Raw genomic sequence first — 18,820 nt, forward strand, 5'->3', positions numbered from 1 at the left:
TTCAAAGCCGATCATTGAGAGTATCTCTACCGCTCCTGCTGTCTCTAGAGAGTTGAAAACAGCAGGTCTGGGACAGGTAGCACGTCCGGTGAACAGGTCAGGGTTCCATAGCCGCAGGCAGAACAGTTGAAACTGGAGCAGCAGCACGGCCAGGTGGACTGGGGACAGCAAGGAGTCATCATGCCAGGTAGTTCCTGAGGCATGGTCCTAAGGCACAGGTCCTCCGAGAGAGAGAAGGAAAGAAAGAGAGAATTAGAGAGAGCATACTTAAATTCACACAGGACACCGGATAAGACAGGAGAAATACTCCAGATATAACAGACTGACCCTAGACCCCCGACACATTAACTACTGCAGCATAAATACTGGAGGCTGAGACGGGAGGGGTCAGGAGACACTGTGGCCCCATCCGATGATACCCCCGGACAGGGCCAAACAGGCAGGATATAACCCCACCCACTTTGCCAAAGCACAGCCCCCACACCACTAGAGGGATATCTTCAACTACCAACTTACCATCCTGAGACAAGGCCGAGTATAGCCCACGAAGATCTCCGCCACGGCACAACCCAAGGGGGGGTGCCAACCCAGACAGGAAGACCACGTCAGTGACTCAACCTACTCAAGTGACGCACCCCTCCTAGGGACGGCATGGAAGAGCACCAGTAAGCCAGTGACTCAGCCCCTGTAATAGGGTTAGAGGCAGAGAATCCCAGTAGAGAGAGGGGAACCGGCCAGGCAGAGACAGCAAGGGCAGTTCGTTGCTCCAGAGCCTTTCCGTTCACCTTCACACTCCTGGGCCAGACTACACTCAATCATAGGATCTACTGAAGAGATCGGTCTTCAATAAAGACTTAAAGGTTGAAACCGAGTCTGTGTCTCTCACATGGGTAGGCAGACCATTCCATAAAAATTGAGCTCTATAGGAGAAAGCCCTGTATTTAGCACTAACTGAAGTTTATTTAGTGTTTTATCCAGGTAGCCGGAAAGTAGAGCATTGCAGTAGTCCAACCTAGAAGTAATAAAAGCATGGGTTAATTTTTCTGCATCATTTTTGGACAGAAAGTTTCGGATTTTTGCAATGTTACGTAGATGGAAAAAAGCTGTCCTTGAAACAGTCTTGATATGTTCTTCAAAAGAGAGATCAGGGTCCAGAGTAACGCCGAGGTCCTTCACAGTTTTATTTGAGACGACTGTACAACCATCAAGATTAATTGTCAGATTGAACAGAAGATCTCTTTGTTTCTTGGGACCTAGAACAAGCATCTCTGTTTTGTCCGAGTTTAAAAGTAGAAAGTTTGCAGCCATCCACTTCCTTATGTCTGAAACACAGGCTTCCAGCGAGGGCAATTTTGGAGCTTCACCGTGTTTCATTGAAATGTACAGCTGTGTGTCATCCACATAGCAGTGAAATTTAACATTATGTTTTCGAATGACATCCCCAAGAGGTAAAATATATAGTGAAAACAATAGTGGTCCTAAAACGGAACCTTGAGGAACACCGAAATTTACAGTTGATTTGTCAGAGGACAAACCATTCACAGAGACAAACTGATATCTTTCCGACAGATAAGATCTAAACCAGGCCAGAACTTGTCCGTGTAGACCAATTTGGGTTTCCAATCTCTCCAAAAGAATGTGGTGATCGATGGTATCAAAAGCAGCACAAAGATCTAGGAGCACGAGGACAGATGCAGAGCCTCGGTCTGACGCCATTAAAAGGTAATTTACCACCTTCACAAGTGCAGTTTCAGTGCTACGATGGGGTCTAAAACCAGACTGAAGCATTTCGTATACATTATTTGTCTTCAGGAAGGCAGTGAGTTGCTGCACAACAGCTTTTCTAAAGTTTTTGAGAGGAATGGAAGATTCAATATAGGCCGATAGTGTTTTATATTTTCAGGGTCAAGATTTGGCTTTTTCAAGAGAGGCTTTATTACTGCCACTTTTAGTGAGTTTGGTACACATCCGGTGGATAGAGATCCGTTTATTATGTTCAACATAGGAGGACCAAGCACAGGAAGCAGCTCTTTCAGTTGTTTAGTTGGAATAGGGTCCAGTATGCAGCTTGAAGGTTTAGAGGCCATGATTATTTTCATCATTGTGTCAAGAGATATAGTACTAAAACACTTTAGTGTCTGCCTTGGTCCTAGGTCCTGGCAGAGTTGTGCAGACTCAGGACAACGGAGCTTTGGAGGAATACGCAGATTTAAAGAGGAGTCTGTAATTTGCTTTCTAATGATGATGATCTTTTCCTCAAAGAAGTTTTTAGTTTTTAGGGGTGCAACTGAATCTAGGGTATTGCTCAAAGTTAAATTGAGTTCCTCAGTTAGGTGATTAACTAATTTTTGTCCTCTGATGTCCTTGGGTAGGCAGGGGGAGTCTGGAAGGGCATCAAGGAATCTTTGGGTTGTCTGAGAATTTATAGCACGACTTTTGATGCTCCTTGGTTGGGGTCTGAGCAGATTATTTGTTGCGATTGCAAAAGTAATAAAATGGTGGTCCGATAGTCCAGGATTAACAGGAAAAACATTAAGATCCATAACATTCATTCCACGGGACAAAACTAGGTCCAGAGTATGACTGTGGCAGTGAGTAGGTCCAGAGACATGTTGGACAAAACCCACTGAGTCGATGATGGCTCCGAAAGCCTTTTGTAGTGGGTCTATGGACTTTTCCATGTGAATATTACCTAACCCTGAGGGGTGACAGGGCGGGTCTATATAGTGACCTCATAGTGATAAATAGTTAAATAAGTTTATCTCTATGGTGCCCCTCGCCCTGGCCTGGCCAGCAGCTCCACAGACAGGAAATACCCAAGATCCTCTGACTTCCTGTGTGGTGCCACTGGGCCAGGACTGGCAGAACACTGACTGATCACAGACTGATAAGACAGACAAACAAACACACGCAGACACATGCGCACACACACACACACATACACATAACACTCACACATACACACACATACACATAACCCTCACACATACACACTGCAGTGGTCCAAGGAGGAGCAAGCTACAGACAATTATGATCGTCTTTAGAAGCTCCATTCGGGCCACAGCAGCTGATAGGTCAGTTAGGTCAGTCAGGAAACCACTGCTGGGTCCTGAGGATGGATGGATATTAAAAAGTCCTTATCTCCCAGAGCGATTACAGCCAGCATAAACACACACTGCTTTTCACATAACCACTGTCTCTCACTCTGTGGGTGTGAATAAAACTGCTTTATCATGGGTAGGAATGAAAGAGATTTGTAACATTTTCCTCTCTTTTTCCACTAACATAATATTTGTTGAAAACAGAAAGACAGCTGAAGCAAACACACACAGCCTATAGGACAGAGTTCCCCAACTGGCGGCCCGCAGGCCGAATTTGGCCCGTGGGTGATTTTATTTGGCCCCCCAAGTTATCTGAGCAAAAAAATAATAATTATGTTGGATGTAAAAGACTAAAAACACCAGGAACTCAGCTCCAAGTGATTTTAATTTAGGAAATCTGTTCCCAAGTATTCCCACACATAATAGAGAGACGTTATCGTATATAAATGTAAGCAAGGTTTAAAATGATTGTTTTCATCAAACAATATATCGTTTAGGGCTCCCTGAAGTCAATTTGCAGTCTACAAATGTTTTATTATTATGTTCTGGCCCCTTGACCATCCGCTCAAGAACAAATCGTCCCGCTGCTGAATCTAGTTTATAATCCCTACTATAGGATAACCTCTCAGAGGTCCTACAGTTTAATGTGGTATATGTAGCTATGCTGTCAGAGGTCCTACAGTATACTGTAGTATATATGTAGCTATGCTGTCAGAGGTCCTACAGTATACTGTAGTATATATGTAGCTATGCTGTCAGAGGTCCTACAGTATAATGCAGTATATGTAGCTATGTTGTCAGAGGTCCTACAGTATAATGTAGTATATATGTAGCTATGCTGTCAGAGGTCCTACAGTATAATGTAGTATATATGTAGCTATGCTGTCAGAGGTCCTACAGTATAATGTAGTATATGTAGCTATGCTGTCAGAGGTCCTACAGTATAATGTAGTATATATATGTAGCTATGTTGTCAGAGGTCCTACAGTATAATGTGGTATATATGTAGCTATGTTGTCAGAGGTCCTACAGTATAATGTGGTATATATGTAGCTATGCTGTCAGAGGTCCTACAGTATAATGTAGTATATATGTAGCTATGCTGTCAGAGGTCCTACAGTATAATGTAGTATATATGTAGCTATGTTGTCAGAGGTCCTACAGTATAATGTGGTATATATGTAGCTATGCTGTCAGAGGTCCTACAGTATAATGTAGTATATATGTAGCTATGCTGTCAGAGGTCCTACAGTATAATGTAGTATATGTAGCTATGCTGTCAGAGGTCCTACAGTATAATGTAGTATATATGTAGCTATGCTGTCAGAGGTCCTACAGTATACTGTAGTATATATGTAGCTATGCTGTCAGAGGTCCTACAGTATAATGTAGTATATATGTAGCTATGCTGTCAGAGGTCCTACAGTATAATGTAGTATATATGTAGCTATGCTGTCAGAGGTCCTACAGTATAATGTAGTATATATGTAGCTATGCTGTCAGAGGTCCTACAGTATAATGTAGTATATGTAGCTATGCTGTCAGAGGTCCTACAGTATAATGTAGTATATGTAGCTATGTTGTCAGAGGTCCTACAGTATAATGTAGTATATGTAGCTATGCTGTCAGAGGTCCTACAGTATAATGTAGTATATATGTAGCTATGCTGTCAGAGGTCCTACAGTATAATGTAGTATATATGTAGCTATGCTGTCAGAGGTCCTACAGTATAATGTAGTATATGTAGCTATGCTGTCAGAGGTCCTACAGTATAATGTAGTATATGTAGCTATGTTGTCAGAGGTCCTACAGTATAATGTAGTATATGTAGCTATGCTGTCAGAGGTCCTACAGTATACTGTAGTATATATGTAGCTATGCTGTCAGAGGTCCTACAGTATAATGTAGTATATGTTGTCGTGTATTTATTTAGGATCTCAAAGGGGGATCTTGTGACTGCTTCTCACAGAACACATACCAGTCAGGACAACACACGCATGCACGCACGCACGCACACACACACACGTAATTAACACTTATGGTAGCTGTTGATTCAGGGGAACACATATGACAGGCACTCATTTGCAATATAGCCTAAGTCATTAGCTGGGTGAGTTGGCGGTGCCCGCAGTGATGTGGATAAAATGCCAGGGCCGAATTCTTGTCCTAGTCCGCCCCTGGGTGTACCTCATCATCCTCCTCTCACCAAGTAAACCCCCCCTCTCTTTCTCTCTCTCTCTCTTCGTCTCTCTCTCTCTCTCTCTCTTTCTCTCCGTCTCTCTCTCTATCTCTCTCTCTCTTTCTCTTCCTCTCTCTCTTTCTCCCCTCTCTCTTTCTCTCTCTCTCTCTCTCTCTCTCTCTTTCTTTCGCTTCCTCTCTCTCTCTCTCTCTCTCTCTCTCTCTCTCTCTCTTTCTCTTCCTCGCTCTCTCTTTCTCTCTCTCTCTTTCTCTCCGTCTCTCTCTCTTTCTCTCTTTCTCTCCGTCTCTCTCTCTCCCTCTCTCTCTCTCTCTCTCTCTCTCTCTCTCTCTCTCTCTCTCTCTCTTCTTTCTCTTCCTCTCTCTCTCTCTCTCTCTCTTTCTCCCCCCCTCTCTCTCCACCCCTCTCTCATTCCAGGACTACATGGCAGGAGGAGATCTGAGGATGTATGGGATATTCTCTACTGAGCCCAGGCTTTTCACAAACAACGACAACAACAGGTTTGTTTCCATAAAGGGAATAGGGTGCTATAGGTCCTGGTCAAAAGTAGTGCACTAAATAGGGAATAGGGTGCCATAGGACCTGGTCAAACGTAGTGCACTACATTGGGGATAGGGTGCCATGGGACCTGGTCAAAAGTAGTGCACTAAATAGGGAATATGGTGCTATGGGACAATACATTTTTTTAAACGCAGAAAATCTGGTGTTTCTATGTCAAACTGTTTTATTATATTTCAGTCTTCTATGATGTATATAAAGTGTAATATTTGGATGCTAACTCAAAATATAATACATCTGATATAGTACAGGTGTCTTATTTATTTTAAACCCATAACCATGTGTGTGAGGTGGATACAGTTGTTTCAAAGTAGATTTGTTTAAGACTACCAAGAATCACTCTGTGTGACCCTGATTTAGCCCACTGCAGTAAAAGGCTAATATCCTCATGGTCCATTCTCTTAATAATATCCTCACGGTCCATTCTCTTAATAATATCCTCACGGTCCATTCTCTTAATAATATCCTCACGGTCCATTCTCTTAATAATATCCTCATGGTCCATTCTCTTAATAATATCCTCATGGTCCATTCTCTTAATAATATCCTCACGGTCCATTCTCTTAATAATATCCTCACGGTCCATTCTCTTAGTAATATCCTCACGGTCCATTCTCTTAATAATATCCTCACGGTCCATTCTCTTAATAATATCCTCACGGTCCATTCTCTTAATAATATCCTCATGGTCCATTCTCTTAATAATATCCTCACGGTCCATTCTCTTAATAATATCCTCACGGTCCATTCTCTTAATAATATCCTCACGGTCCATTCTCTTAATAATATCCTCACGGTCCATTCTCTTAATAATATCCTCACGGTCCATTCTCTTAATAATATCCTCATGGTCCATTCTCTTAATAATATCCTCATGGTCCATTCTCTTAATAATATCCTCATGGTCCATTCTCTTAATAATATCCTCATGGTCTATTCTCTTAATAATATCCTCACGGTCCATTCTCTTAATAATATCCTCACGGTCCATTCTCTTAATAATATCCTCATGGTCCATTCTCTTAATAATATCCTCACGGTCCATTCTCTTAATAATATCCTCATGGTCCATTCTCTTAATAATATCCTCATGGTCCATTCTCTTAATAATATCCTCATGGTCCATTCTCTTAATAATATCCTCATGGTCCATTCTCTTAATAATATCCTCATGGTCCATTCTCTTAATAATATCCTCATGGTCCATTCTCTTAATAATATCCTCATGGTCCATTCTCTTAATAATATCCTCATGGTCCATTCTCTTAATAATATCCTCATGGTCCATTCTCTTAATAATATCCTCATGGTCCATTCTCTTAATAATATCCTCACGGTCCATTCTCTTAATAATATCCCCATGGTGGATGGGAGAGTTAACATACCAGGGAAGTAATTGTTTGGTAAAGAGATGTTGAAGCTCACACACTTATCAGTTTTGTTTGTGTGTCTGTGTTCGTGTGTGTGTGTCCGTGTTCGTGTGTGTGTGTGTGTGTGTGTGTGTGTGTGTGTGTGTGTGTGTGTGTGTGTGTGTGTGTGTGTGTGTGTGTGTGTGTGTGTGTGTGTGTGTGTGTGTGTGTGTGTGTGTGTGTGTGTGTGTGTGTGTGTGTGTGTGTGTGTCCGGTCTTTGTGTGTGTGTTTGCCTCCTCTGTGTGTGTTCCAGGTTCATGGACAACCAGCATCCTGACAGACCCGTCTCTGCCTCCATGTCCCAGTCCATGTCCCAGTCCCAGTGTGCAGATACCCACTACCTATTGAACCAAAGTCCGTTCCAAAGCAACACCCCTGTGATGAGGAGAGATAAGCTGAAGAACCCCGACCGCCAGCGGGCCCTTAGTGCCTCCAGCCTGGCTGCCTCTGTAGGTCTCCCCTGCCCCTTCTCCCCCCCAGGCACCAGCCCTACTATCAGCCTGGACTGGCAGGTATGTCTGTCTGTCTGTCTGTCTGTCTGTCTGTCTGTCTGTCTGTCTGTCTGTCTGTCTGTCTGTCTGTCTGTCTGTCTGTCTGTAAAATCAAGTCAACTCAGAGTTTATTTGAAGTACATTTAACAGGGGTCACAACACACTTTATGATATTCAAAAGAGGACCAGGGGAACAGCATCATCAACAAAACATAACAGGTCAAACATTGAAGAGCAAGTAGTCCATTCTGTCTGAAGTATGTCCTGCGATATGTGTTGTGTATAATTGGAGGGTTTATGTAATCGGAGGGTTTATATAATCGGAGGGTTGTATATAATTGGAGGGTTGTATATAATTGGAGGGTTTATATAATCGGAGGGTTGTATATAATCGGAGGGTTGTATATAATTGGAGGGTTTATATAATCGGAGGGTTTATATAATCGGAGGGTTGTATATAATCGGAGGGTTGTATATAATTGGAGGGTTTATATAATCGGAGGGTTGTATATAATGGGAGGGTTGTATATAATTGGAGGGTTTATGTAATTGGAGGGTTTATATAATTGGAGGGTTTATGTAATTGGAGGGTTTATGTAACTGGAGGGTTTATATAATTGGAGGGTTTATATAATTGGAGGGTTTATATAATCGGAGGGTTTATGTAATTGGAGGGTTTATGTAATTGGAGGGTTTATGTAATTGGAGGGTTGTCTGTCTTTTGATGTATTTTTATATGTTTGCAAAGAATGCCTGTGTCATTGGCAGAAAAGTTTCTCTATGAGGAAAATAAAGTATTAATGAATGAATGAATTCATCCATCCATCCATCCATCCATTCATCCATTCATCTATTCAGGCCAATGAGAGGTTGAGCCAGGCCAACCTGGATGCCATAGCCTTCCCAACCCTGATGCAGACCGCCACATCCAGGACCATGTCCCCAGAGGCCCAGGTTCACCCAGAGGTCAGAAGAAGCCCCACAGAACATCTACAGCAGACCATGGCCCAGGGCCAGAACCAGGGTCTGCAGACCAGGACCAGACAGGGCTCCTCAGACACCAGCACCTCAGAGGAGACCCTGAAAGACTTCCCCAGACAGAAAGAGGGGCCCTGCCCGCAAGCTTCAGCCGTTACACCAAAGACCAACCCACCCCCCGTCCTACCCAAAGCCTCCCCACCACCACCCCCATTTAAAACCTCTCACAGACCACACGCCCTGCTCTCCCTCCGCATCTCGGAGTCCACTCTGCAGGAGACCTCGCCCCTACAAGTAGCTCCACACCTAGCCCCTCCCACAATCTCACTAAAGGACTATGACGAGGTGTTCCTACAGGAACCGGCCCCTCCCTCCCCTATTCCTCCCCCGCTCCCAATCAGGGAGACGGACATCACAGAGGACTTCCCCCCGCCGCCACCCCCTCTCCTGCCCCCCTCCTCACTCCCAGACAGAAAGGAGGAGGAGGAGAATCATCATGGACCTGGGCTAAAGCACCTCAACAGGTACACACAACACTGGCTCCCACCAACACACATTATGGCACAATAACAGTGACAAGTTATAATAAAACATCAGTGATATTGAATGGTGCATTGATTACAGAGAGCCATAGTACTTGCACTATATATTTACATTATCTCATGCAAAGGGACATAGTAACACTGAAAATATTCTAATCATCAATGTTAAAGTTTTGAAAAACGAAGACCATTTCTCCATCCGTTGTTGTGAACCTCTTGTCTTTTTGTGTTTCTGTACATGCAGCTGTGAGTTCCCATCTCTCCCCTCCTCCTACCGTCAGACAGCACCCCCCTCTATCCCCCTGTCTGTCTCTCCTGAGCCCCAGCCTGAGACACCCACCACCCTCAGCAGCAGTTTCCCAGAGACCCAGCAGGGGCCTAGCTGTGAGGAAAGCCTGGGGCAAGAGTACCATCTCTCGGCCAGGAGGGAGAGGTCTGCTGGGGAACTGAGGGTGGAGGCCCTGGCCAGACAGCTGGTGTCCCGGGGGGATAAGACCCTGACCCCGATGCTGGACAGCTGGGCAGAGGGCGGACGGACCATGGACCTGATGGAGGAGATCTTCCCCGCGGGGGGAGGGAGGTTGCTGTGGCAATGCCGCAGGAGCAGCACCTGTCTGGAGGACAGGTGAGGGACGGAGAGGAGCGAGGGGAGGAAGGGGGGGGGTGTTTAGGGAGGTCTGGTTATCCAGAGGGAATGAGGAAGTGTGAGTGAGTGAGTGAGTGCGTGTGTGCGTGTGTGTGTGCGTTCATGCATTCGTTTGTGTGCTTAGTGTGTGTGTGTTTTATTCATGTTATGTAGCTAAATAAAAGGTTAGACTGTTTGATCAGGGTTCATTACCAGGAAAGCGGACAGAACATAGGACCTTTGTTGAGGCTGATAACATTATGGCTCAGTTTATTACAGACACCTGTTATCCCAAGACAACTCTTCGCTTTTAAAATAACCCATGACATCAGAGAAGCTAGGTAAGCAAGGGAAAGGATATCATATCTCAGGGGTTTCAAGGTGAAATTGCAAGAAATATTTTAAAGTCAATCTGTTTTGTTTTCATCATGAACAAATTGTTTAGAGAGAAATGGTTAACACAGACAGGATAACAGTTGTCTCTGACGCCACAGAATGATAACTGTTAAAAACTGCTGATATCCTGGCTGTAAACTATAGTTCTCTGTCTGTCTCTCTCTCCATGTTAGAGCTACAGTCGGGGGAAAAAGTATTTGATCCCCTGCTGATTTTGTTCGTTTGCCCACTGACAAAGAAAGGATCAGTCTATAATTTTAATGGTAGGTTTATTTGAACAGTGAGACAGAATAACAACAAAAATATCCAGAAAAACGCATGTCAAAAATGTTATAAATTGATTTGCATTTTAATGAGGGAAATAAGTATTTGACCCCCTCTCAATCAGAAAGCTTTCTGGCTCCCAGGTGTCTTTTATACAGGTAACGAGCTGAGATTAGGAGCACACTCTTAAAGGGAGTGCTCCTAACCGCAGCTTGTTACCTGTAAAAAAGACACCTGTCCACAGAAGCAATCAATCAGATTCCAAACTCTCCACCATGGCCAAGACCAAAGAGCTCTCCAAGGATGTCAGGGACAAGATTGTAGACCTACACAAGGCTGGAATGGGCTACAAGACCATCGCCAAGCAGCTTGGTGAGAAGGTGACAACAATTGGTGTGATTATTCGCAAATGGAAGAAACACAAAAGAATTGTCAATATCCCTCGGCCTGGGGCTCCATGCAAGATATCACCTCGTGGAGTTGCAATGATCATGAGAACGGTGAGGAATCAGCCCAGAACTACACGGGAGAATCTTGTCAATGATCTCAAGGCAGCTGGGACCATAGTCACCAAGAAAACAATTGGTAACACACTACGCCGTGAAGGACTGAAATCCTGCAGCGCCCGCAAGGTCCCCCTGCTCAAGAATACATATACATGCCCATCTGAAGTTTGCCAATGAACATCTGAATGACTCAGAGGGCAACTGGTGAAAGTGTTGTGGTCAGATGAGACCAAAATGGAGCTCTTTGGCATCAACTCAACTCGCCGTGTTTGGAGGAGGAGGAATGCTGCCTATGACCCCAAGAACACCATCCCCACCGTCAAACATGGAGGTGGAAACATTATGCTTTGGGGGTGTTTTTCTGCTAAGGGGACAGGACAACTTCACCGCATCAAAGGGACGATGGACGGGGCCATGTGCCGTCAAATCTCGGGTGAGAACCTCCTTCCCTCAGCCAGGGCATTGAAAATGGGTCATGGATGGGTATTCCAGCATGACAATGACCCAAAACACACGGCCAAGGCAACAAAGGAGTGGCTCAAGAAGAAGCACATTAAGGTCCTGGAGTGGCCTAGCCAGTCTCCAGACCTTAATCACATAGAAAATCTGTGGAGGGAGCTGAAGGTTCGAGTTGCCAAACGTCAGCCTCGAAACCTTAATGACTTGGAGAAGATCTGCAAAGAGGAGTGGGACAAAATCCCTCCTGAGATGTGTGCAAACCTGGTGGTCAACTACAAGAAACGTCTGACCTCGGTGATTGCCAACAAGGGTTTTGCCACCAAGTACTAAGTCATGTTTTGCAGAGGGGTCAAATACTTATTTCCCTCATTAAAATGCAAATCATTTTATAACATTTTTGACATGCGTTTTTCTGGATATTTTTGTTGTTATTCTGTCTCTCACTGATCAAATAAACCTACCATTAAAATGATAGACTGATAATTTCTTTGTAAGTGGGCAAACGAACAAAATCAGCAGGGGATCAAATACTTTCCCCCCCACTGTATGTGAGAATAGAACCAGAGGACAGTTGGTTTGTTAGAATCCTCTGTGTCAGAGGTTGGTGAAACCTGATTCTACTGTCCAATGTTGTTCGGTCTAAAACATTCTATTCTGCCGATCGATCCTGCCAAATAGGCCAGTCATGAAAACAAACCAGCCACAGCACATTCCTTATAGTAGTGTGTGTATGTGTGTGTTTGTGTGTGTGTGTGTGTGTGTGTGTGTGTGTGTGTGTGTGTGAGTTTCACCCAAATAACACACACACCCAGAATACCATACTAATTGTTTTGGCATCAGACACACTATTCAACAGACTAGTGCTTGTTGCTGACTGCTTGTTTTGCAGTATGTGTCAGTTTCGGTAAGGAGTTTCAGGATGTAATGTGTCAGTCTATTGAAGTGGTAGTAATGCTAACTGTCGCTACATTCTTGTGTCTCTGTTCCATGAGGTGCCATACCACTATGGCTGACCCTGTAAAACAACAGATTTCACTGCACCTATCCAGTGTGTCACAATAAAACATCTTTTTTTTTTTTCTTCTTCTTGTAGAAGTCAAGATGGTGTCTGTTCAATAGGACCCAATCTGCTGCAGAGAACAGAGGGAGGAAGAGGAGGAGGAGGAGGAGGAGAGGTGGACACAGATCTGGATGATGATGAGACAGACCTCAATCAGAAGAAGGTCTGAATTTACCTTAAATTCATTTTTTTTTTTTATGTTTTGCAAACAATTGTTTTTATCAGATCAAAGGCAATACAATTACATGAATCTTTGAATTAACTGATTGATATAAAAGTAAGGAAAATTAAAGACAAATGCCCATCCAACCTATGGTCCTTGGGGATCCAGAAGATCTCTGGTGAAAGACAAGTGGAGACACAATAGACACAATACACCGTTGTTGCTAACTTCTCCCGTCCACTAGGTGGAGCTACTCCAGGCCCTGACTCTGAGCATTACCTCCTTGCGGGAGGAGAAGGAGGTTCTGGCAGAGGAGCAGAGGAGGTTCCGGGCCCTAGGGGGCCACATGGAGAGCCTGGTCCAGGAGCGGTGTAAGCCCAACGAGAGGGAGAAGTACAAGATGTTCATCGGGGACATGGATAAGATAGTCAACCTTCTGTTGTCTCTGTGTGGCCGGCTGGCCCGGGTCCATAACGCTCTCTCTGCCCTGGACAGAGAGGAGGAGACAGAGGACAGCCAAGAGGAAAGGGTGAGATATTAAACTACACTATACACTATACATTATACACTATACATTATACACTATACACTATGCCCTATACACTATACATTATACATTATACACTATACATTATACACTATACACTATACACTATGCCCTATACACTATACACTATACATTATACACTATACATTATACACTATACACTATACACTATGCACTATACACTATACACTATACACTATACACTATACACTATACATTATACACTATACATTATACACTATACACTATGCCCTATACACTATACACTATACACTATACACTATACATTATACACTATACATTATACACTATACATTATACATTATACACTATACACTAAGCCCTATACACTATACACTATAGATTATACATTATGCCCTATGCCCTATACACTAAGCCCTATACACTATACACTATACACTATGCCCTATACACTAAGCCCTATACACTATACACTAAGCCCTATACACTATGCCCTATACACTATGCCCTATACACTATGCCCTATACACTATGCCCTATACACTATACACTATACACTATACACTATACACTATGCCCTATACACTATACACTATGCCCTATACACTATACACTATACACTATGCCCTATACACTATGCCCTATACACTATGCCCTATACACTATACATTATACACTATACACTATGCCCTATACACTATACACTATACACTAAGCCCTATACACTATGCCCTATACACTATGCCCTATACACTATGCCCTATACACTATACACTATACACTATGCCCTATACACTATGCCCTATACACTATACACTATACATTATACACTATACACTATGCCCTATACACTATACACTATACATTATACACTATACACTATGCCCTATACACTATACATTATACACTATACACTATACACTATGCCCTATACACTATACACTATGCCCTATACACTATGCCCTATATACTATGCCCTATACACTATACACTATGCCCTATACACTATACACTATACACTATGCCCTCTCTGCCCTGGATAGACAGGAGACAGAGGACAGCCAAGAGGAGAGGATGAGGCTTCACACACTGTACACACTACAACTACACCACACCTACACTACAACTACACCACACCTACACTACAACTACACTACACCACACCACACACTACACTACAACCACACCACACCTACACTACAACTACACTTCACCTACACTACACACTACACCTACACTACACCTAAACTACACCTACACTACAACTACACTACACCACACTACACTACACCTAAACTACACCTGCACTACACCTAAACTACGCCTACACTACAACTACACTACACCGCACTACACTACACCTAAACTACACCTACACTACACCTAAACTACACCTACACCACAACTACACTACAACTACACTACACTACACCTACACTACACACTACACTACACCCACACTACAACTACACTGCACTACACCTACACTACACCTACACACTACACCTACACACTACACCACACTACACCTACACCACACTACACACCACACTACACCACACTACACACTACACCTACACCTACACTACACCTACACTACACACTACACCTACACCACACTACACTACACACTACACCTACACTACACCTACACCACACTACACTACACACTACACCACACATTACACTACACCTACACTACACCTACACACCACACTACACTACACCACACTACACTACACCTACACTACACCTACACCACACTACACTACACACTACACCACACATTACACTACACCTACACTACACCTACACACTACACTACACCTACACTACACCACACTACACTACACACTACACCTACACTACACCTACACACTACACCTACACTACACACTACACCTACACTACACCACACTACACCACACTACACCTACACTACACCACACTACACCTACACTACACACTACACCACACTACACCTACACTACACCTACACTATACACTACACCTACACTACACCTACACTACACACTACACCACACTACACCTACACCACACCTACACCACACTACACCACACCTACACTACACTACACACTACACCTACACTACACACTACACCACACTACACCTACACTACACCTACACTACACCTACACTACACACTACACCTACACTACACCTACACCACACTACACTACACAATACACCACACATTACACTACACCTACACTACACCTACACACTACACCACACTACACCACACTACACCTACACTACACCTACCCTACACCACACTACACTACACACTACACCTACACTACACTACACCTACACTACACACTACACCACACTACACCTACACCTACACTACATCTACACTACACTATACACTACACCTACACTACACCACACTACACCTACACCACACCTACACCACACTACACCACACTACACCTACACTACACACTACACCACACTACACCTACACTACACCTACACACTACACCTACACCCCACCTACACCACACTACACCACACCTACACTATACAGTACACTACACACTACACCACACTACACTACACCTACACTACACACTACACTCCACCTACACACTACACCTACACTACACCTACACCACACTACACCTACACTACAAACTACACCTACACTACACACTACACACCACACCTACACTACACCTACACTACACACTACACACCACACCTACACTACACCTACACTACACTACACTCCACCTACACTAACACTACACTACACTACCAATAAGATAATTATCTAATAAAGGTAAATTAATCAATAATCCATTATTAATTAGTAGTTATGTAGCATTGATAATGAGTAATTAATGTACTGAACGTTAGTCCCATAAAGTCTAGTAGAGGCTGGAGAGGGAGAGAAATGTAGACATGTGTGTGACCTGAAGAGACTTCGGATAGGAAAACCGGGAGTAGCCTTCAAGGTTCTCCTAATCTCGGGGGAAAGCACAGACAGTGCTGGATAGTGATTAACAGCTACACACTACACCTACACTACACACTACATCTACACTACACCACACCTACACTACATCTACACTACACCTACACTACACCTAAATCTACACTACACCACACCTACACTACCCTACATCTACACTACACTACACCACATCTACACACTACACCTACACTACACCTACATGACACACTACACCTACACTACACCTACACCACACCTACACCACACCTACACTACACACAACATCTACACTACACCACACCTACACTACACTACACACTATATCTACACTACACACTACATCTACACCACACTACATCTACACACTACACTACACCTACACTACACACCACACCTACACTACATCTACACCACACCTACACGACACACTACACCTACACTACACCTACACTACACCACACATCTACACCACACTACACTACATGACACAATACACCTACACTACACACTACATCTACACTACACCTACACTACACCACACCACAATACACTACACACCTACACTACACCACACCACAATACAATACACTACATACCACACTACACCACAATACACTACACTACACCACACTAACACTACACCACAATTCACTAACACTACACCACAATACACTAACACTACACCACAATACACTACACCACACTACACTACACTACACCACAATACACTACACACCACACTAACACTACACTACACACCACACCACACTACACACCACACTAACACTACACTACACTACACACCACACCTACACCACACCACACTACACACCTACACTACACCACACTACACCACACCACAATACATTACACACCTACAATACACCACAATACACTACACACCACAATACACTACACTACACACCACACCTACAATACACCACAATACACTACACTACACACCACAATACACTACACTACACACCTACACTACACCACACTACACTACACCACAATATACTACACTACACACCACACCTACACTACACCACAGTACACGACACCACAATACACTACACTACACCACAATACACAATACACTAAACACCACACCTACACTAACACTACAATACACTACACTACACACACTACACTACACTACACACCACAATACACTACACACCACACCACAATACACTTCACTAACACTACACTAACACCAACACTACACTACACTAACACTACGCTACACTAACACTACGCTATAAAACACTACACTAACACTACACCAACACTACACTATACTGCACTATACTGCACTATATTAACACTACACTACAATTACACTACACCACATTAACACTACACTAGCACTACACTATACTACACTACACTAAGACTACACTACACTAAGACTACACTAACACTACACTAAAATAACAATACACGACACTAACACTACACTAAGAATACACTACACTAAGACTACACTACAATAACACTACACCACATTAATACTACACTAACGCTACACTAACACTACACTAGCACTACACTATACTACACTAAGACTACACTAACACTAAACTAAGACTACTCTACACTAAGAATACACTACACTAACGCTACACTACACCAACGCTACACTACACTAACACTACGCTACACTAACACTACACTACACTAAGAATACACTACACTAACACTACACTAACACTACACTACAATAACACTACGCTACTCTAACACCAACACTAACACTACGCTACACTAACACTACACTAATACTACGCTACACTAACACTACACTAACACTACACTAATACTACACTACACTGCACTACACCACACACTACACTGCACTACACTAACACTACACTACAGTAATACTACACTAACACTACTCTACGCTAACACCAAAACTACACTAACACTACACTGCACTGCACTACACTACACCGCACTAACACTACACTAACACTACACTAACACCAACACTACACTAAGACTACGCTATACTACACTAACACTACACCAACACTACACTATACTGCACTATACTAACACTACACTACAATAACACTACACTAACACGACACTATACTACACTACACTAAGACTACACTACACTAACACTACCTTAACACTACACTACAATAACACTACACTAACACTACGCTAACACAACACTACACTACACTCACTAACACTACACTACACTCACTTACACTACACTCACTAACACTACACTCACTAACCCTAACACTACACTAACGCTTCACTACACTAACACTACACTCACTAACACTACACTACACTCACTAACACTACGCTAACACCAACACTACACTACACTCACTAACACTACACTACACTCACTTACACTACACTCACTAACACTACACTCACTAACACTAACACTACACTACCACTACCACTACACTACACTAACACTACACTACTCTAAACTAACACTACACTACACTAACACTACACTGCACTACACTAACACTACACTACAGTAACACTACACTAACACTACGCTAACACCAACAC

The 18,820-nt window shown here is 43.2% G+C and overlaps 1 protein-coding gene across 3 annotated transcripts in view; it reads left to right on the forward strand.

Annotated features, from left to right (window-relative positions):
- The window catches only part of shroom3 (shroom family member 3), a 209,404-nt gene that overhangs the window by 183,297 nt on the left and 7,287 nt on the right, over window positions 1–18,820 (forward strand). For all 3 annotated transcript variants that reach the window (XM_014138941.2, XM_045692630.1, XM_045692632.1), the window contains 6 exons: window positions 5,716–5,798; window positions 7,520–7,778; window positions 8,616–9,259; window positions 9,522–9,902; window positions 12,621–12,750; window positions 12,995–13,279. In XM_014138941.2, the coding sequence (XP_013994416.2) occupies window positions 5,716–5,798; window positions 7,520–7,778; window positions 8,616–9,259; window positions 9,522–9,902; window positions 12,621–12,750; window positions 12,995–13,279 (1,782 nt within the window). The remainder of the gene's footprint in view (window positions 1–5,715; window positions 5,799–7,519; window positions 7,779–8,615; window positions 9,260–9,521; window positions 9,903–12,620; window positions 12,751–12,994; window positions 13,280–18,820) is intronic.

Source organism: Salmo salar, chromosome ssa13, assembly GCF_905237065.1.
Source record: "Salmo salar chromosome ssa13, Ssal_v3.1, whole genome shotgun sequence".
Lineage (NCBI taxonomy): Eukaryota > Metazoa > Chordata > Actinopteri > Salmoniformes > Salmonidae > Salmo > Salmo salar.